Source organism: Castor canadensis, chromosome 13, assembly GCF_047511655.1.
Source record: "Castor canadensis chromosome 13, mCasCan1.hap1v2, whole genome shotgun sequence".
Lineage (NCBI taxonomy): Eukaryota > Metazoa > Chordata > Mammalia > Rodentia > Castoridae > Castor > Castor canadensis.
In genome coordinates this window covers 4,672,856-4,693,903 of record NC_133398.1, presented here as the reverse complement: position 1 = coordinate 4,693,903, position 21,048 = coordinate 4,672,856, and the positions used below count along the sequence as shown (strand labels likewise).

The 21,048-nt window shown below is 43.6% G+C and overlaps 1 protein-coding gene across 10 annotated transcripts in view; it reads right to left on the bottom strand.

Annotated features, from left to right (window-relative positions):
- Setx (senataxin) overlaps positions 1 to 15,370 on the bottom strand; it is a 69,580-nt gene extending 54,210 nt beyond the window's left edge. Inside the window, exons 1-6 of one of the 10 annotated variants that reach the window (XM_074052941.1) lie at positions 14,988 to 15,077; positions 14,068 to 14,190; positions 10,772 to 10,897; positions 7,913 to 8,096; positions 4,130 to 4,340; positions 1,220 to 1,329 (exon numbers count right to left, since the gene is read on the bottom strand). In XM_074052941.1, coding sequence (XP_073909042.1) covers positions 1,220 to 1,329; positions 4,130 to 4,340; positions 7,913 to 8,089 — 498 coding nt within the window. In that variant the 5' untranslated portion in view covers positions 8,090 to 8,096; positions 10,772 to 10,897; positions 14,068 to 14,190; positions 14,988 to 15,077. The other 9 variants (XM_074052943.1, XM_074052942.1, XM_074052940.1 and 6 more) reach the window with 9 other exon arrangements.
- Positions 15,371 to 21,048: the final 5,678 nt, after the last annotated feature.

Here is a 21,048-nt window from a genome sequence, read left to right as displayed (position 1 = left end):
TTCCTATCCCTGTTGTTTGGCACAGAGGAAACTGAAATTTACCACCATCTTAACTGGAAATCCTATTACCATGCTCTTTCTCTGCTGGGGAAAAAAGGCCTTTTACCTTGCCTTATTTTGGCAGAGTAGCTTTTCATGGTTAGTGCCTGATGTAGTAATTTAGTTCTAAGTGCCATGAGCACGGGACCTGCAGCATAGTCTACCTCACTACATGGTGGTGAGACCTCACCACTTAGCCAGAAGATCTAGTTCAGGCTTCAATGCTCCACTGCTGTTCTCTGCATCTGTTCCTCCCATTACTCTGACTTTTGTCCCTCTTCATTTCTAGCCTCTCAGAATTTCTTGGTTCCGCCTGCCCACCTCCACCCTCACTCTTTAATCTCATCTATTAGCAAAAATATATATATATTTTTTTTTTCAAATATGTTAACTGGTAAGGAAATTTCCTTGTGTTTGGAGTGGGGCAGGCAAGTGAGGAAAACAAGAAACAAGAATCCTTCATTCTCAGCCAGACAGTGTGGCTCATGCCTGTAATCTGAGGCACTTGGGAGACTGAGACCGGGAGGATGGTGGCTCCAAGACAGTGCAGGAGAAAGCTTTGAAACACCCTGTGTCTCAACCAGTAGCTGGGCAGGGAGGTGCACTACTATCATTCCACACTATCCAAGTGTCTGAGATCAGGATTCAAGGCCAGCCCCGGCAAAAAACATTGTGAGAACCTATCTCAATGGAAAAAGAAAAACTGTCATCCCAGCAATGGCAGCTAGCATAAAATAAGAAGATCGAAGTCCAGGCTGGCCTGAGCAAAAAGCAAGACCCTATTTCCAGAATAACCAGAGCAAAAAGGGTTAGAGGTATGGCTCAAGCAGCAGAGTCCTGCCTAGCAAGTGTGAAGCCCTGAGTTCAAACCTCCGTACTGCAAAAAAATATAAAAAATCCTTTATTAGCTCAGTCTGACACAGTAAAAGAAAATCCAATTATCCTCCTGTTTTTGTGCTCAATCATTACTCATCATGAAGTATCCCCTACCCTTTCGAATTCCCTCTTCTTTGACCAGCAGCACCTTGTAGTGAAGTGTAGTAATTTTAAAATACAAATAAATTTTAGCAAAAATTTTAAAAATATCAAAAATACACACCAAAAGCCACTATTAATACTGAAGCTAGCGATACGTACAAAAATAAAACACATCCTTCCCTTGCCTAACACGCATACTCACCATTTCATTGGGATGGACCAAAAACAAGTAGATCCCTGGGTGTTTGTCAAAAACCTGAAAGGAACAATTGGCTTGTTCCATCCGACAAAGTGCTTCAACACACAGTTCATCTAAATAGAAAAAAAATGAGACAATAAATAAAAAGATAAAAATCTTATCAATTCTTCAGATTCCCTAAACCTGGCTCCTTGTTTGTTCTACAATGCTAATAATGTAAATGCTGGAATAAAATTTACCTACTGACAGACTCTTATTGCTTTGCAGTGCTGGGGATCATACCCAGGGGCCTCAAGCAGGCTGAGCCAAATGTTCTACCACTGAGCTACATCCTGAACCATGACAAATTTGATTATAATCAGAGTGTAGCCTTAGGAATTATTTTGAATTTACTAGAATGTATGTATTTTTTTAAATACTTCACATAATTATTTTCATAGGGTGTTTTCTCGTAAGCTGTGATTACAGGTTCAATTCCGTTTATGTTTTACATTTTGGTCTACCTGAACTTTTATCTGGTACAGGAGTGAGAGGACAAGTCAGCTTCTTCCACAAATGGCTAGTCATCCCACTTTCATTTACTGAATAATCAATCCATTTACACTACCAGATCTATCAATTTTAGTTTGCCAAGCTTCAAAAAATATTCTGCTAATAACAGTGCTTGTCTTTACAGAGGGGGATGACTGAAAAAGATATGGGAGATCATGGAGATAATGGTTAATTTTCCCGATACAGATGCTGGCTACATAAGTATAAAAAATATTCAAGCTTATGTACTTTTCTGGGTATGGAGATATGCAAACATACACACAACACTTGTTTTTGAGACACAGTCTCACCTACATAAGGCCGGACTGGCCTCAAACTAGAGATTCTCCCACCTCGGACTCCCAAGTGCTGGGATTACAGATATGCACCACCATAACTGAATCTGGATTTATTGTTCTTTAATAAAAGTTTTGAAATGTTGGGTGTGGACTGGTAGAATGGCTAAAGTGGCAGAGCACCTGCCTAGCAAGAGTGAGGCCCTGAGTTCAAACCCCAGTACTGCCAAACAAACAAACAAAAAAAGCTGTGTGTGGGAGGGAGTTGGGTATAAGGAAAGGATGAATGAGAGTGAATATGGCGAATGTATTTTGTATTCATATATGAAAATAGAAGAATGAAACCTGCTGAAATTGTTCTAAGAAGAGGGGAGTGGGGAGGAGGAAGAATGATGGCGGGATAAATCTAACTAAGATACACTGTAAGCACATATATAAATATCACAAAGTATCCCCTATATAACTATTACAATACTAATAAATCTTAAAAAACGCTGGGTGTGGTGGCACACACCTGTTATCTCAGTACTCCCTAGGCCGAGGCAGGAAGATTGTGAATTCGAGGCCAACCAAGGTTCACCGTGAGATCCTGACTTTTTAAAATAAACAAACAAACAAATAAATGGGAATGTCTCTTTTTACAGAGGGCCCATCCACTGTCTCACAAATTTTTAAATTTAATTACTTGGAATTTATTTAAGAAGAAATAGATTTATTTAATCAAATCTTTAGATCTACTTTTCAGTTTACAAAAATACAGAGGTTAGGAAAAACAAGATATCCAAATTAAAATCATCACAAGAAAGAAATAAAAAAAAAAAGTCAATGAAATTTCTCCTATAGGGCAAATATATGTTCTTCTCTAAATCAAACTCACGGAGTGTGTGTGTATACAAATAAGACTTTTGCATTAGAAGAGATGGAAGAAATATGAACCAAATGCGTGTGGTCCCTGACTGAACTCTAATTTAAACAAATCAGCCAAAAAACATATTTTTCTAACTAATGAGAAAATATGAATATGGACTAGATATTATTCCTTAAACATATTATTAGGTACAGTGGCTCACACCTGTAATTCCCATACTCAGGAAGCTGAGGTAGGAGAAGGCTAAGTTTGAAGCCAACCTGGACTACACAGTGAGCAAGACTGACTCAAAAAAAAAAAGTATTATTTTGCTAGATGTGATGTATCAGAAAGATGTCTTTACTTATAAGAAATTCATATTAAGAACTATGAATATGCCATGCAATGGTGATTGGTGAACATTACAACAAACCAGTGGTTCTCTATTAGGGGAGTCTTGCTCCCCACCTCCCCACCCCCTTACCAAGAGACACTCAGCAATGTTGGAGAAATTTCTGGTTGTCACAGTGGTGGGGTAGTAAAGAGGATGTTCTAGCATGTAATGAAGGCCAGGGATGCTGCAAAACATCCTATAATGAACAGCACAGTCCCCAAAACAAAAAATAACCCAATCCAAAATGTTAATGATGCCAAAGTTCAGAATCCTGCTATAAATTACAAGTTTAAATGAGCTGCATGAAAAGCTATGTGATAAAGCAAATCTAGCAAAATGTAACAATCCAGGGCTGGTGGAGGTGCACAAGTGGGAGAGTGCCTGCCTAGCAAGTATGAGGCCCTGAGTTCAAACTCCAGTGCCAGGGGGAGAAAAGAAAAAGCCCACAATGAACAATTATAGAATCTATGTGGTGGGTATGTGCTATTCACTCTAAAATGTATGAATCTTTTTTTTTTGGCAGCACTGGAGTTTGAACTCAGGGCCTCACACTTGCTACGCAAGCATTCTACCACTGTTCACTCTGTAATTCACTTTTCTGTATTTGAAAACTTTCATAATAAAATGTTGAGGAAAGTATTAAGCATCCTAACTATACATTTAGCAAATAAATTTTTATTACAGATAAACCTCAGTTTTTACAAAAATGTTTTTTGCACGTGTGCTAGAAATTGAACCTAGGACCTCACACATGCTAGGCAAGCACTCTATCATTGTTACATCTCCTATTCCACATTTTAAAACAGTAAAACTGCTATGTATTTAAAAACACCTAAGGCACTCACTAACGCGCTCGTGCAGAAGCAGGTAAGGATATTTCAGTATCTCAAGGAGAGGAACTCGAAGCTTATTTTCAAAGTCTTGGCCAGTGAAGTCAAACAGCTGGGCCTCTCCGTTGCTGTCTACTATATATAGCTCATCGTCATCTCCGATTTCTGCTTGCATGGACTTTTCAAAGTGATTTACAAGACGGATGGTTTCTAATTCCCATAAAACCTGAAGAAAGAGAAAACAGGACAGTGTGCTTTATAGCTTATCAACGAAACGTGCTGCATGTGATGATCATTTCTGAAAGTCTTTCCCTAAGTACAAAAATTCAAAAGTTCAAAGTACTAGCCATCATACACAGACATTCCTCCAATATAGCGTAGGTTTGATTCTAGACCACTCTTACAATAAAATGAGTCACATGAATTTTTTTTGGTTTCCCAGTAAAGTTATGCTTATTCTACGTTGTAATCTATTAAGTAAGCACTATGAATAAAAAATAGTACTGTATATACCTTAATTAAAAAACAATAGCCAGTGGTAGAGCCTCTACCTAGCAAGTGCAAGACCCTAAGTTCAAACCTCAGTTCTGTGGGGGGAGGACGACCCAAAACTTTGCTCATCTGGAAAAAGCAACTGCCCATCCATTCAAGTTGTATCATGAGATTGTGGCAATAGTCACATGAGGCTCTTCTAATTTTAGCTCCTCGCTATTTATACTACACCTGTAGTTACGTCCACTGAAGTCTGCAACTATTCAAAGTCAACCATACTCCCAAATGTTGATATTAACTTCCTCCCATGAATCACAAATGTTTTCAGGCATCTGAATTGGTGAATCCTTTCCTGAAAGTTTTCAGTTTACTTAGCCCAGATCTGTCAGAAGAATGACACCTACAGCAGCTACGGCCTTATGAAATATAAGTTATAAAATCTGAGGACTGGAGAAGTGGCTCAAGTGGTAGAGCACCTGCCTTGCAAGTGTTAAGCCCTGAGTTCAAACCCCAGTCCTACCAAAAAAAGAAAGTCGCAAAACTTCGAAGTCAAAACTGCTTTTGCTCCACTGGCAGAATGGATGTGTTAGGAGGCCGGAAAACGCCAATTTCACTGTCATCTGCATCACAGCTCCTGAGCTGACCAGGGTGCACTGTCAATGAACAGTAACGCTTTGAAAGGAATCCTTCCTACTGAGCAGGTCTCCTGTGGGTTTAATTTATGCAGTGAACTCTGGTGTAAACAAATGTGCTGTCTTCCAGGCTTCGTTAGTCCACTTACAAAGCATAGGCAGAGTAGATATAGTATAATTCTTAAGTGCCCTAGGATTTTCAGAATGGTAAATGAGCACAAACTTCAACTTAAGAGCCACCAGCTGGCCGGGTGCTGGTGGTTCACGCCTGTAATCCTAGCTACTCAGGAGGCAGAGATCAGGAGGATCAAGGTTTGAAGCCAGCCTCAGCAAACAGTTCAGTGAGACCCTATCTCATAAAACCTTTCACAAAAATAGGGCAAGTGCAGTGGCTCAAGGTGAAGGCCCTGAGTTCAAGTCCCAGTACACACACACAAAAAAAAAAAAAAAACGGAAAAAGAAAAAGAAAAGGCCACCGGCTGCCTTAGGCCCTAGGCAAGAGTCGACATGTCTTCTCAAGGCAGGCACTCGTTCCTCCTCTCCAAATATGGGCGTTCTAGGTGGCATCTTCTTCCTGTAGTTTCTTCTACACCAAAAATCTTATCAATTACTTCAGATCTTATGCATAACTTGCTGAAGCTTCTACATGAGCTGCTGCTTCACCCTGCACTTCTGGTTATGAAGACAGCTTCTTTCCTTAAGGCACATGAACTACCTCTGCTAATATCAAGCTTTTCTTCTGCAGTTTCCTTACTTCTACACCAACATAGAACTGAAAAGAGTTAGGGCATTGCTCTGGATTAGGCTTGGCTTAAGAGAATTTTGTGGCTGGTTTCATCTTCTATCTAGACCACTAAAACTTTGTCCATGTCAGCTTCACCTCTTTTTTGGGGGGTGGAGTGGGGTGGTGGTGATGGTGAGGTTTGAACTCAGGGCTTAGGGATTATAAGCAGACACTCTATTGCTTGAGCCACACCACCAGCCCTTTTTGCTCTGGTTACTTTAGACATAGGGTCTTGCTTTTTGCCCAGGCCAGCCTGGACTGAGATCCTTCTATTTTATCCTCTCTGCTGGGATAACAGGTATGTATCACCTTGCCCAGCTTTTTTTCCATTCAGATGAGGTCTTGCAAACTTTTTTGCCCAGGCAGGCTTGGAACTGTGTTCCTCCCTATCTCAGCCTTCTGAGTAGCTAGGATCACAGGCATGAGGCACCAGCGCCTGGACCCATTTCACTTTTTATCATTCACAGTTCATTGGAACAGCACTTTTAATTTTCCACAAGAGCTTTTCCTTTGCAGTCGTAACTGTGCACAAAAGGCTTCCCTTGGCTTTCAACATGCCTTCCTCACTGAACTTAATCATTTCCAGTTTTGTTTTAAAGTGAGAAATGTGTGACTCTTCCCTTTACTTGAACACTTAGAGGCCGCTGTAAGGTTATTTCAATACTGTTGTGTCTTAAGGACTAAAGAGGCCTGAGAAACGGGAAAATATGGCCAGTTGGTAAAACAGTCTGAACACACACAACATTTATTGATCAAGGTCACTGTCATATATGGGTGTGGGCTCATGGTTCCCACAAAACAGCTATAATAGGTAACATCAAAGATCACAGATAACATATAATAATAATGAAAAGTTGGAAATAATACGAAAATTGCCAACATGTGACACAGAGACATAGCACACGTGTGCTCGAAAAGTGATACTGGGAGACTTGCTCAAAAGCAGGGCTGCCACAAACCTTCAATTTGTAAAAGTCAGAGTATCTCGAAAGTGTAACAATGCAATGAGCCAAATGAGATATGCTTGTGTTAATGAGTCTCAGAGACAAGTTTCTAAACATGGCCACTTTTGTGAGGCATGAACACCAACAGCATGAAATGTCTAAATACTTTCTCTTGCAGAGTGCTACAAATAGTTCAACATCCTCATCAACTATTCTATGTTCAAAAGGAAATGAGAAGCCGAAGCTTCTTTGTTGAACGCATGAGCTTGGCTTTCCACCTCTTACCTACCATATTCCAAGCCACAGATGCTTACCTTAAACACTGGCTTTCCCATGAAGACACCGGCTAGCTCCCTAAGAAACTTTATACAAGGCAAGAGTCTCAACCATATTTGTAACTACTCATCCCCACCTCCAAATATTGTACACAACTCTATTGTCTGTGCTTTTCTTCCTCGGATAAATGAAACAGACCTAACATGCTTGCCTTCAGAGGTTTATCACTATTTATCCATAAAAAAGGAGATAAAAGTTATTAACTTTTAAGGTCACACAAACCATTCCAATGCATATTGACATTAAAAAATGAAACAAAAAATACACCCCCACTCCCCCCATTTACTTTTTTTTTTGGTTTTTGAGACCAGGTCTTGCTACGTAGCCCAGGCTGGCCTTGAACTTGTAATCCTTCTGCCTCTGCCTCTTAAGTACTGGGAATGGCTCCACTTTATAAAATTGTTTTATACCAAAAATGGTTAGAACTGATGGATCATAAAACTTTGTTAGATTTTAATTCAATCCCCTTTACTGATAAGTATTTACTCAGGGTTCACTGCACCCTGGAGAGCTAAGTTACATCATTTCCCTGAATTACTTGACAGAGGTCAAATTTTCTCTTTCCTTAGTTGTCAAGCTGTGAAACATGGTGCCCTCTAATGTAACTTACCTCATGCAAGAAGGGCAGTTCGTCTCGTGCTTTGTGGTATTCAGCCACACACTCTAAGCAGTAGCAGAGGTCTTCATCAGCTGTCTGAAATTCACTGGACAGGGTCTTGGATGCATAGCACTTTAGGAAATCAATGGTGGAAATACCACCTGGCGTACACCAACAACATGTGCTCATTCTGTACCTACATCCACAAAAGATGCCATTTAAAAACTTAAGAAGAAAATAGCCCTTCGTAGCTCTCCTGTCTGGGAAAAAACCCAAGCTACTGTGAAGAATGTACACACGTTCCACTCATAACCAGGTCTTCAACTTAAAATGTGCAAAACCACTGGACTGAGTGAACTCAAATCTGAAAGCAGGGATGGGGTGTAGCTCAAGTGGTGTAGTGCTTGCCAAGCAAGCAATCCCTGGTTTCAGACCTCAGAATCACCAAACAAATCAAAGTCTGAATGCATTCCGGTAGCAATAAACATAAAGGAACATGCAATTGTACTACAGAGAAAGCTGACAGAAAGACACACACACTTATCAACACTATCGAGATTCAGATTTTAGAGTGTCCCTAGTAACTTACTGGAGTCAAATTCAAAAGCTCAAGAAAACTTCCACATTTCTAGAAATTTCTGGAAACATATCCATACATATAATCCTGTACCACCAACAAAAACACAGAGCATTTTCTCTTGTTTAGAAAGCATATTGTATAGGACTGAGTGTGTGGCTCAGTAGTAGACCACTGGTATAGAACGTGCAAGGCCCTGGGTTCAATCCCCAGCACTGCCAAGAGAAGAAAAACAAAGTGTGTGCGTGTGTGTGTGTGTGTGTGTGTGTGTGCATAAATGTGTATATGTGTATGTACACACACACACACACACACACACACACTGCTGCCACAACTCATTACTCTTCAATGTACTGTAAACCAATAGCTACAAACGTTAATAAGCAGTGTCACTGAGTTTACTACTGAATGGTCTTTGGTCCTCTTGCCTTTTTGTTTTTATACTACCCTTGAGCCCCCACCAGCCAAACTCGGAAGTTAAAGGTTGACAAAATAATCTTCCAAATCCTGGCAGTCTCAAAAAGAAGGCAGCAAGATGGTACCAGGAAGAAGAGAAATCCCAAGAACCAAAGGCTTGAAGGAAGATATAAAAAGTGAGTTTCAGAACTGCAGTTGAAATGAAACTGAGAAGATCACCAACTAGGAGGGAAGACATCTCTAATGAGGTGTACTGAAAATGAGCTGAGACATGCTACCTTTATTCCCATCACTAAATGCAGATAATAGCTAACAGAAAAGACATTGTTAGTAAACAGTATATTGTGCAAATAAAAAGTGAATGTGAGCAATGATACGCATTAACTAAACAAACAGATTAGGACAGAGAAAATGCAAAGGGAGCCTGGAGGATCATGTAATGCCAGTGAATCAAACTAGAAGACCTCCCCCATAGCTAAAGCTGAAACAACGTGAATACAATAATGCAATATTGAATGATAAGCAAAAGAACAAATCAGTAAAAATTCACCTATACAATATAAATAAATGACTGAAGAAAAAAAATTCCAAAGCCGGGCTCCAGGGTTCACACCTGTAATCCTAGCTACCCGGGAAACTAACATCAGGAGGATCTCAGAGCAAAAAAGTTTGCAAGACTCCATCTGAATGGAAAAAAGCTGGGAATAGTGGTGGTGCCTGTCATCTCAGCAATGGTGTGGAGCACAAAATAGGCTGGCCTGGGCAAAAATTGAGACCCTATCTCCAGAATAACCAGAGCAAAAAGTCCTTGACATAAGGCTCAGGCAGCAGGCAGTGCGCCTGCCTAGTAAGCACAAAGCCCTGAGTTCAAACCCCAGGATCACAAAAAATAATTCACCTATACTTATACAAATAAATGGCTGAGTAACAAACTGGGAATGAACGAACACAAGTAACATACAGATATTCCTGGCTGCACAAGAGGAGGAGCTTAATCACAGTCCCTTGAAAATGGACTGAACTTGGTAATTCACCTGTAAGAAGAGAATATGGAAAACATAACTTTATGGTGAAGACACTTGGCAAACATAACCTTAACCAAGTGATCAAGATAAACCTAACCAGCTTAAGTCACACTGGTGGCCCTAGCATAATGTGATGAGGAAGGAACTTCAACTCTGGGGTTTGCTTTCAAGAGTCCATAACTGAACTGTTCCAATGAGACAAAAAAAAAAAAAGACAAACCCAAAATGGGTATTATCTAAACAACTACCTGCCAGTCTGCAACAACAAAAGAAGACCATATTCAAGGGTAATCAAGAGAATTTCTTCATATGACAATAATGACTTACTGGCCAGGAAAGTATCCAACTGACCCCATCTTAAAAACCTGAAGCTAGGCATGGTGGTGCATACCCATAATCCCAGCACTCAGGCAGCTGAGGCAGGAGGATATTTGAGGTTAGCCTGAGCTACATAGTGAGGACCTTGTCTCAAAGAAAACCAAAGTAAATAAATAAATTTAAAAACTTAACTTGGGGATGTAGCTGGCCTAGCAGGTATGAGGCCCTGAGTTCAATCCCTAGCACCATAAAAAACAAAACAGAAACTATCCAACGGATGTAAAATATCAGCCAAATGGGGAGAAAAGTTACAAACCCAGCCATAACCTTAATTAAGTTCACTTCATAAACTGAATAGCTCTAACCCAAGCATTCTCATCAGAGTTGGTGTTACCCAAAAGGAAATAAAAACTGATTAGTGGGATATGAAAAAGCATCACTCCCCTGTGTGTAAAGGACACATATTCACACAGTACACAGAGACAGCATATTGGTGGCATTAAAATTCACAGGAAAGGCAATCAGAAAAATAACCTGCATAAAGTTTCCTTTCATGGAGGAAGAAGCGACAAGATTTCACTTTGTTTTGTTTGGCAGCCGTGGGGTTTGAACGCAGGGCTTGCGGCTTGCTGGGCAGGTGCTCTACCACTTAAGCCATGCCTCCAAATAAAAAAATAAAAAGTTAAAAACCTAAGCAAAGCTGCTCAATGTTTTGGACACAGAAATCTGGCAGTACAAGGCTTGTGAATATCACCCTAAAATTCCAAGTACACATCTCTGTTAACAGGAGACCAGTAACACTGTCAACTTTACTCCTGAGGCTCTGCAGCTCAATTTCTTAACCTATGATTAAGTCATTACATAAATGCACACCTAGTATCCATCTTATGGACAGATCTTTTAAAATTCGTTAAGTATCACTTTTACTTATGCCTCTGAAGAAGCATACTTTCTTCACACTTCTAAACAGAATTTAAGGTAGCTTTCAACTCTAAGTAGACACAGAAAACGATACTGAAAAATAGAATTTAAAAAAAAAAAAAAAGAGAAGTCAAAATATTTAGGAGTTCCTTTCACTAAATCTTAAACCAGGAACTTCCTAAAAAGTGGAACATATGAGTAACATAAGCCACAAAGCTATCAGGTGAAGAAACAGTATTGTCCAAGTTCAGCTGCAGACTCTTGCCCTGTCCTGACAGTCACTCTAACTCCATCACACTAAGAGAGGGCCTACACCTTCTCCAAAGGCACTACAGCCTAGGGAATACCTGCAAGGGATGCCAAGGGCCCTAAGGGAACAGACTTCTTAATGTTTCTGCAAAACAGAAAATGATTTAAAGAATTTTTTTAATCCCTGAAAGAACAGCATCATAAAACTCAAAGTTAACAGTCTGCAAAACTGGTTTTTCCTGTCATTAATTCAATGTGGGGAATTAAGTCAGAAGAACAGAAAGTGAAACTTCAGATTCCTCATGTATCAACTGCTTTAAGAACGATTTTGCGGGGGAAGGGGGGAGAAATGACCCAAACATTGTATGCATATATGAATAAAATAAATAAATAAATAAAAAAGAACGATTTTGGCAGAAAACAGACTGCAGTCAATTGTAACTTTGAAAACCTTAATTAAGGGAATGCAGTGTAAACAAAATGTTGTCTACTTTCAATTAACAGGGCAGAAAGCAAAATAAACCTATGAAGATTACAGATTTTGCTTTTTACTTCACTCAGAGACCTAACCTGCTTTCACATCCTAGAAAGGAAATCTTAAATTTCTCCAAGTGGATGGAAGATACTGCCACAGAACAGAGAAGTGCCATGGACTATAGAAAACACAAAGAATACTGTTGTGCTGCACAGCAGAACAGAAACACATGCTTGCCTAATTTCTCTCAAAAGGCCACAATGTGTGTGGTTCTGTTCCCAAATCTATCTTAGCCATCATGGTCCAATGGCTAAACCCAAAAAACCTCAATAGGGTATATTTTTTCTTTCAGGGAAAAATTATTGCTCATGAATGACTACGTCCTGTAAGTCTCTACAGAACTACTCAGTTCTTCTTGAGGTCTGTTTGGAATCTTTACTAAACCACAAATGGGGGTGTGCAGAACTCAAAGATGCAGGGCAGAAGTAAGAGCCAGTCCCCAAACACCAACTAAAGGAAGCTGACATGTCAAAACTACAGGATACAAGGACTAGATGGGGTGACTCAAGTTGTAGAGCACCTGCCTAGCAAGCGTGAGGTCATGAGTTCAAACCCTGCTACTGCCAAAACAAACAAAAAAACTGATGGAACTGTATGAGACCTCCTTGAGATACCATTTCACGTTTCTTTTTTTTTTTGGGAGACAGGGTATTTCTATGCAGTCCAGGCTAAACTTGAACTCACTTTACAGCCCAGGTTGGCCTGATTTTTTTTTTTTTTTTTTTTTTTTTGTGGCACTGGAGTTTGAACTCAGGGCCTATACCTTGAGCCACTCCACCAGCTCTTTTTTTGTGATGGTTATTTTTCAAGATAGGGTCTCGAGAACTATTTGCCTGGGCTGGCTTTCAACCACAATCCTCCTGATCTCTGCCTCCTGAGTAACTAAGATTACAGGTATGAGCCACTGGCACCCAGCTATGGCCTGAAATTTTTGATCCTTCTGTACAGGCATGTACCAACTGCAGCCAGCTAATTTCGCAATATTAACTAGACAGAAACTTAAACAATCTCTTCTCCCATCCTCAGACAAACATCTTTGAAAAGAAATTTAATTTACTATCTCTCCTCCTTCAGCTCCTTTGCACTATAGCTTCTACCCCAATAGACACCCCAATGAATGTGTACTCTTCTTCCCAAATCTACCTCCTCAGCAGTGTTTAACTATACAACTGCTCACAAATAACAGCACATATTCAATGCCCATATGGATACGCTCAATATCCAACTATATACACACTATGTACTACTCACAGGCTCAACTCTGTATGGAAATGCTCACTATGTGTTCCTTAGCTACTCCAACATACCATTCTCCTAACACTGTCTACTTAAACATTTTGATTACCACTTCTTGCTTTGCTCTCCCCCATCTAAACGTAAATCTCCAAAACTGAGCACAGTGGTACGTGCCTATAATCCCAGAACTCAGGAGGCTGAGGCAGGAGGATGAAGATCAAGGCCAGGCTAGGCTACACAGTGAGTTCCAGCGAGCCTGAGCTACACAGTGACTATGTCTCAAAAAAACAAAACAACAACAAAAACTCTCCAACAGCTAATCTTGAGACTTCTAACCTCCTTTTTCTGGATGACCTTATTCGAATCACTGCTTCAACTATTCCCATACTGAAGCTTCCCAAGGACTGAAAAAAGTGTGTAAGACTTTTTCACTATGGTCTCAAACTCGTGGGCTCAAGTGATATCCCTGCCTCAACCTCCTTAGTAGTGAGTCACCCAGCTAAAAAAATGTTTTTGTTTTAGGTGCTAGGGATCAAAACCAGGGCTTCACGCATGCTAGTAAGATCTTGTTGCAGAATTCTGATTCACTTTTAAAGCACTCCACTAATGTTTCTGATAGAAAAGTGGCTTTGAGAGCCACCAACATGCAACACATCCCTGGTGTCCTCTTCCAGTTTGTCTTTGATGACTTTCTCTATCACTCAGGACCTGTGCAAGTGTCTACCACTGCCCTTACCAATGGGGTTTGAATTCCTATATACTTTCCTGCCCCACCCTAAGAAATTCTGACTGTTAGGGCCAAGGATCTGCTCATTTTTAACTCCACTGCTCAGTACATATTAAATGACTCAAAACATGTCTTAAAAGTTTGTTGAAAAATAATAATTACCTTGTCAAACGGCCCACAGAGAAGTGATCCTCTCAGTGGAGATTCCTGGGCTTATTTGTGAGGGAGTGAGGATTTGCATTTAGATATATTCAGACACTGGCCGCCAAAAGAACATTTCTGAAACTGAGAAGGAAACAAAACTGAAAGTGGCTCATAACCTTTACATCACCTGAGCTTCACATCAACGCCATAGCGACAGACAGTGCCACCTGAGGGAAGTCGAGACGGGTTAGAAAGGAAGGGACTCACTGCACTCCTGGCCCCTAGCTACTCAGGGGCCGGCCAGGCACTGGTTCAAAACTCTCCACCACCACCGAGTGCAGAAGACAACTGAGGCAGCGTGCCACCCGTCAAACCGCAAACCTGTCCCCTCAGGTGGGGTCCTCGGGCAGCCGTGCCCGTTTCGCGTCGGGAGTCCTCGCGCTCGGGGAGCTGAGGGCCCCGACGAAGCCCACGAGGCCGGCTGTCAGCGCTCCATCCCCTTCCGGCCGGGCAGGGCGGGCCCGGGTGGCCATTCCGGGGAACCAGCGTCTCCGAAGGGCGGGGGCGACGTCCGGGGCGCGACCCTTTCACCGCGAGACCCCCGCAACCCCACGGAAACTGCGCAGAGCCCAGTCCCCAAACCGCTCACTCGAGGCCGCAGCATGGAGGACCGGCAGGGCAGCGGCCCCCAGCGCCCGGGCCGCGGCGTGCCGAGGCACAAAAGGGCGGCCCGCTGGTTGCCCCGGGACGCTCCCGCCGGGCGCGCGACCCCGGGGACGGAAGCATCCGCGCTCCCGCCGCCCCTCCCCCACCGCGGCCTCGCGCGCCGCGACGGTTACTTCAGGCGGCCTCCCGCGCACCGTCCGCACGCTCCTCCTGCGGCCCCGAGCCCTCCGCGATCCTCACCGCGACCCGCACCGCGTCGGCCGCCAGCCCACCTGCACGCCTCGGCCCAACAGCCGACCGCGGACGGAAGTGCGCGGCCGCAGCCGGACATCCAACCCGCGGCGCCGCGAGCGCAGGCCCCGCCCCCCGCGCGTAGGCCGTCCTCAGGCCCCGCCCCCGCCGCAGCGCTCTTGTTTTGGTGCGCCAAGGGGCGGGGCGTGGGAAGAGAGGCAGCGGGTCGCCGCCCGCCAGCCTGGAGCCTGCCGTTGACGTCACTTCCGGGCCGCACGGCCCGGGCCAATCAGGAGGGCCCGTCCGGGTGGACCTCAAAAGTTGGCCTCGCGGCCCCAACCTCAGCCCTCCTCCGGCCCACGCGGCTCCCGCACGCGTCCGCCCCGGGCGGGATTGACGCCCACCTGCCTGCTGTTTCCTTTCCGGGCTTCTCTCCGTTTCCAGATGCTCCGGTGTTTCTGGGTGCATGTGCTACGGGCAGGGAAGGAATGCTTTCCTCTTTAGAATCCTTCAGAGACCTAAAGCGGTACGGGAACGTGAAACACGGAACGGGGGAACGGGCATTACAGCAGAGAGCGAAAAAGCAAAAAAAAGTCGTCTGCGCTGCCAGCGAGGCCCTCTAAAAGCCCACGCGCGACCCTGGAGACGAGGCGTCGCCGCGAGCGAGCTTCCTAATGGAGGGCGAACGGCTGCAGAGATTCGCACTGCATAATCGAGAGGGCGCGACGCCCTGAGTTCAAGCCCCAGAACTGCCCCCCGAATCACAGGAGCCGGGCTGGGAAGCTCAGTGACGGGCGCGTGCCCAAAAGGCACAAGGCCCTGAGCTCATTCCCAGTTCCGCAAAAAATTAAAACAGAAAAAAAAATGTAAAGAAGGGGGGGGCGGTCTGGAGCGCCTGCTTTGCAAGGATGAAGCCCTGAGTTCAAACCCCAGTCCCGCCAAAAACAAATCAGAGGGCTGGGGGTGGGGCTCAGGGGCCTGGGTTCATTCCTAATGCTGCAAAAAGAGAGGCAAGTTTTTTAAAAAGAAGAGGGCTTGCCCAGCACTGGAAAGGCAGAGATTTAAAAGAAAAAATTTTGAAGAGGAGGGTGGGTGTCCAGGGGCGAGCGCTCGCCCCAGACGCACAAGGCCCGGTTCGTTCCTAGCAGCACAGAGAGGGAGGAAGGGAACGGACAGTTCCCAAGCAGGACGACCGCTGGGTTTGGTGGCTGCAGGCGCAAGGCCCAGCACCGGAGAGAGGGGGAGAGGGAGAGAGAGGGAGAGGGAGGGGGGGAGGGGGGGGAGAGAGGGAGGGAGAGAGGGGGGAGGAGAGGGAGAGGGGGAGAGAGAGAGAGAGAAAGAGAGAGGGGGTAGGAGAGGGAGGGAGAGGGGGGAGAGAGAGGGAGAGGGGGGAGAGAGAGAGAGAGGGGGAGAGAGGGAGAGGGGAGGGAGAGAGGGAGAGGGGGAGAGAGAGAGAGAAAGGGAGGGAGAGAGAGGGAGAGATAGGGGACAAAGAGGGGGGGAGAGATTTTTTAAAGGAAAAGAATTTTTAAACAAGAGGGCTGAGGGTGGGAGGCTCAGTGGTGAGCGCCTGCCCAATGCGCGCAAGGCCCGGGTTCATTGCAGCACCGCAAATTAAAAAAAAGAAAAGAGAAGAAAAGAACGCGAAAAGAGAGAGGAGGCGAGGAGAAAAGAACGCGAAAAGAGAGCAGGCGAGGCGAGGCGAGGCGAGGGCCGCGGCCGCCGGCAGGGGCAGGCGGTGGGCGAGGCGACGACCTTACCCCAAGAACCCCAACGGAGAATGAGGCGAGCCCAGGAAGAATGGGCGGAGGGCTTCGGCCAAGGAAAGTTCCAGAAAGGGGCGTGGCCTGTTGGGAGGCAGGTGGCGGTTGGGACGCGGCGGGCGCGCGTGGCCGGCCGTTATTTGCCTCCACCTGGGGAGCGCGGGCGGCGGGAGACGCGAGCGGGCCGGGTCGCGCGGTGACGGTCCCTCCAGATGCAGGAAAGGGGGCGGGCGGGAGGCGAGGTCCCCGTCGCGAAGCCCCTGTAGGCAGGGGTGACACGCTGGTGGCGGCCTTGCGGAACTCCGGGTGTCGCCTTCCTGGCGTTGCTAAAGTGACTGCGAAAGCGCACAGAACCCTAGCCGCGCACGGCGGGTCGGAGACCCAGAGCACAGCTTGGGGGCTTGCGAAAGCGGTGCTACTCTTCCTATAAAATCATTAAAAAAGAGGCTGGAGCAACGGTTTTACTGTGCCCGACACAGTCCCAAAGTGCAGTCTTCACCTTTTTTTCCCGCAGGTTCGGGCTGTGAGGGCAGGCACTGCCTAGGGACAGAAGCGCTCTGACCGTGCCCCCGAAGCCCCGGTGGGCGCCACGTCTGTAAAGGGCACATCAGTAAAGCTCGCAGCCTTTTCATTTCGCACGCGGAATTGCACCGAATGCGTCTTTTCTGCAGCTTCCTTCTCCGACTGCAATCACTAATCCAAACTGCACCCAGGAGCTGGGTGTAGGACCCAAAGCTTCCCCAGCAGGGTTTGTGAAAACGAGGGTAGAGATGAAGACGTTAGGCGGGACGAGGGCTCAAACGCTGACGCACCTGCCCAGCGAGCCTGAGGCCCCAGTTCAAGCCCCAGCACTGTCCCCAAAATTACCTGGAGTAATACAAATTGAAGTGTTTTGAGCCTGGGATGGCATCAAACAAGTGTCATTCCAGCACTCAGGAGGCCGAGGCAAGAGGATGACCTGGGGGCCAGCCTGTTCTTCATAGTGACACTCTCGAAAAAAAGAAAGAAAAAAGGTTTTTAAATTAACAAAACCCACACTTACAAAGCCCAGAAAGAAAGAACATGACATTAAAACTGCCCACACGATTCGATGAACGTTACGTACAACACATTTTGACTGAATATACTTTTATACCCCCACCGACACTCAGGTTTAGGATCATTTTCCATACAAAAAAAATAGAAAACTGTCTTTTCTCTGGCAAGATTGAAAAAATTTTGAGAATGTTAAAATCTCTTTCAAATTAACGATCTGTTTTGATATTGCAGTGTAAATTTTTAGGATTATCAAACTTTCAGAAATTTCTGTTGGGTGTGGGGAGGGTGGGACTGCTGGGGGGAGCAGTAAAAAGAAAACTTCTGCCCAGCGTTTTTTCACATTCAAGCTATTAAGAGTGCAGTGAACTCGGTGTTTACTGGTGTAGTGACTAAATCTGTTACCAGATCATCACATATGTTTTCATTTTAGATAGGAGTTTTATACATCAGCATTTTGTCAAAAAAAAAAAACCTACGAATTTTGATAATTTCACATATATGGTCCTGTGACTCATTCCTCTATACTCGTTGGTTTATCAACAACCCAAAAGCCTATTATTTCTATTTGAAGTGGGTCTCTTCTAAGTGAAATAGTGAATTTTTTGTCACAATAATTTCTGATTTCATCTTCACTTTTGCCTAAGATTTCATTACTTATCACTTTTGTATCCATATTTGTGAATCTTTCTACAATTCGTATACAGTCATACCTAACAAAATACATGGTTTTTGGATTGAGTGAGTTTTAACAGCTCCATCCTTTTGTGTAATCTCCTTAAATATAAAACATTTCCTTCATCCCAGAGAGTGCCCGGTCACTGCAGTACGCTCTCGCCAGCAGAATCTGGCTGTGATGCCATCTCACCTGTCACCATAGTTCACCTTAGCCTGTTCTAGAACTCAGTAGCCATGGGATTCACATTCTGTCCTCCTTGGTGTGTCTGGTTTATTATTATTACTATTACTCATTTATTTACATGTGTGCACATTGTTTGGGTCATCTCTCCCCCTGCCCCCGGGGGTGTATGCTTTTCTCCAACACAATGTTCGTGAGGTCCGTAGACATTGTTTTACGGTCAATTTTCACTCGTGATGAATGGATATTGGGGTTATTCCCAATCTGGGGCTGTTATGAATCAAACTGTTGTGATTATTACCGTACAAGTAGCGACCTTGTACAGTCTGGGCATGTTCTCACTGAACGTGGATGAGTACCTGTGAGTCTGTGAGTGGACTGGGTAGATTACAGGAGAGGTCTGTATTTACTTTATGGAAAAATGGGAAATTATCAACTCTTTTTTTTCTTTTTTTTGGTGGTACTAGGGATTGAACCAAAGGCCTCATGCATGCTAGACAAGCACTTAACCACTGAGCTACATACCTGGCCCCACCAACTCCTTTTCAAAAGTGGTTTATATCCTTTAGACTCTCATAAGCAGGGAACGAGCATTCCACACTTCCTATTGTGAATCTTGTGAATCTTTTTTAGTCATTTTAATGGGTTACAAACTGCATATCATTTGTATTTCCCTGGTAACTGATGACACAGAACATCTTGTCATATCCTTATTGTCCACCCACAATCTTCTGTGCGTTATGTGCATGAGTCCTCTAACCATTTTAAAACTGGATCATTTGTCCTAAGTTGCAAGAGCTCCAGACCTCTTTTGCATAGAAGGCCTTAGTTATATGTGTTTGTGGCACAGGTTTTCTGTCAATTTGAGGCTTGCATTTTTATGTTCCTAACAGTACCTTTTTGTGTGCATTTGTGTGGTGCTGGGGTTGAACCTAGGGCCTCATGCATGGTAGGCTAGCACTCTATCACTGACCTATACACCCCTCCTCAGCCTCTTTAGAAGAGCGCATTTCAAATTTTGACAAAGTCCAATTTATCAATTCTTCTTTAATAAGTTAGTGCTTTTGTACCCTGCCTAAGAATTTATATAAATATTCATCTTATATTTTCTCCTAAGACTCATAGTTTTGGCTTTTATTTTGTGTGTGGGTGTGTGTGTAATAAGCTTCAGTCTAGATTCACTTTTCCCAAATGTGCATCCATTATATCTAGTTGTTCCAGAACAGTATTTTGAAAATCATCTTTGGCACCTGTGCTGGTTATTACTCTATTGGCTCTCAGTGCTCAGGAAAAAAACTTAAAACTGTAAGTACCTACATTTACAAAAGAAGAAAGATCTCACATCTTTTACATTTTAAGAAAAAGTATAAAAAAATAAAGAGAAGAGCAAAGAAAATCTAGTAAAGGAAGTTATTAATAAAGATAATAAAAGAATGGAGATAAAACAAAAGCCCTACCAAACACTAACAAAATCCAAAATTGTTTTTGAAAAGATTAACAAAGTCAGTATTACAGACTTCATGTCTATCTCCTCAAAACTCCCATGATGAAAACTCAGCCTCCAATGGGAGGGTATTAGGTGACACTTTGGAGATGTAACTAAGTCAGGAGGGCACAGTCCTCCAGAGGATTAGTGTCCTCAGAACGAAGGGCTGCTTCCTGTCTCCTTCCACTTCCATGGAGGAAGTAACCAGGAGAGCAGGAAGAATGTTCTCCAGACACCAGATCCACCAACACCTTGAGCTTGCATGTCCCAGCTTCCAGAACTGAGAAATAAACCACATACCAGACTCTTATGTCTCATGACAGACCAAACTGACAAGACAATTGGCAAATATGTAGCTAGACTGGCAAAAAAGAAAAAGATTCAAATTAACAAAATTTGAAATGCAAGCTGGATACTCTACGGACTTCACAGAAATAAAAGGGGTTGTCAGCACCGTGACAGGCAGGAAAACCAGATAGGGCAAAAGGACCTGTGGATGGCAAAACTGTGAGGCCACCAGGCTGAGGCACGAGGATCATGGGTTCCAGAAAACAAACAAACAAACAAACAAAAAAACCCAGAAATCTTACTGGATTTAACATTTTTTTAAATGTCCTAATCTTAAAATAAATAGAGAGTATAGAAAATTTTTAATAATTTGATATATTATTTCTGTGGTTTATATGCATATGTTAAGTGATTTCTTTCATAGGGAACTCAACTAGAAGTTTATCATTTACATTAAGGATTGTAAAATAAAGTGAAGAGTAAAATGCCTGCTATAAAAATACCATATGGAACAATTGCAAATATCAATGATACTGTTTGATGATTGACAATTGCCTAATACAAAACATGAATCAAGATACATTTACATTTCTATAAAAGAGGAATCTGAAAAGATAAAATTAAAATATTTATTGGCTAGGCACTGGTGGCTCACACTTGGGAAGCTGAGA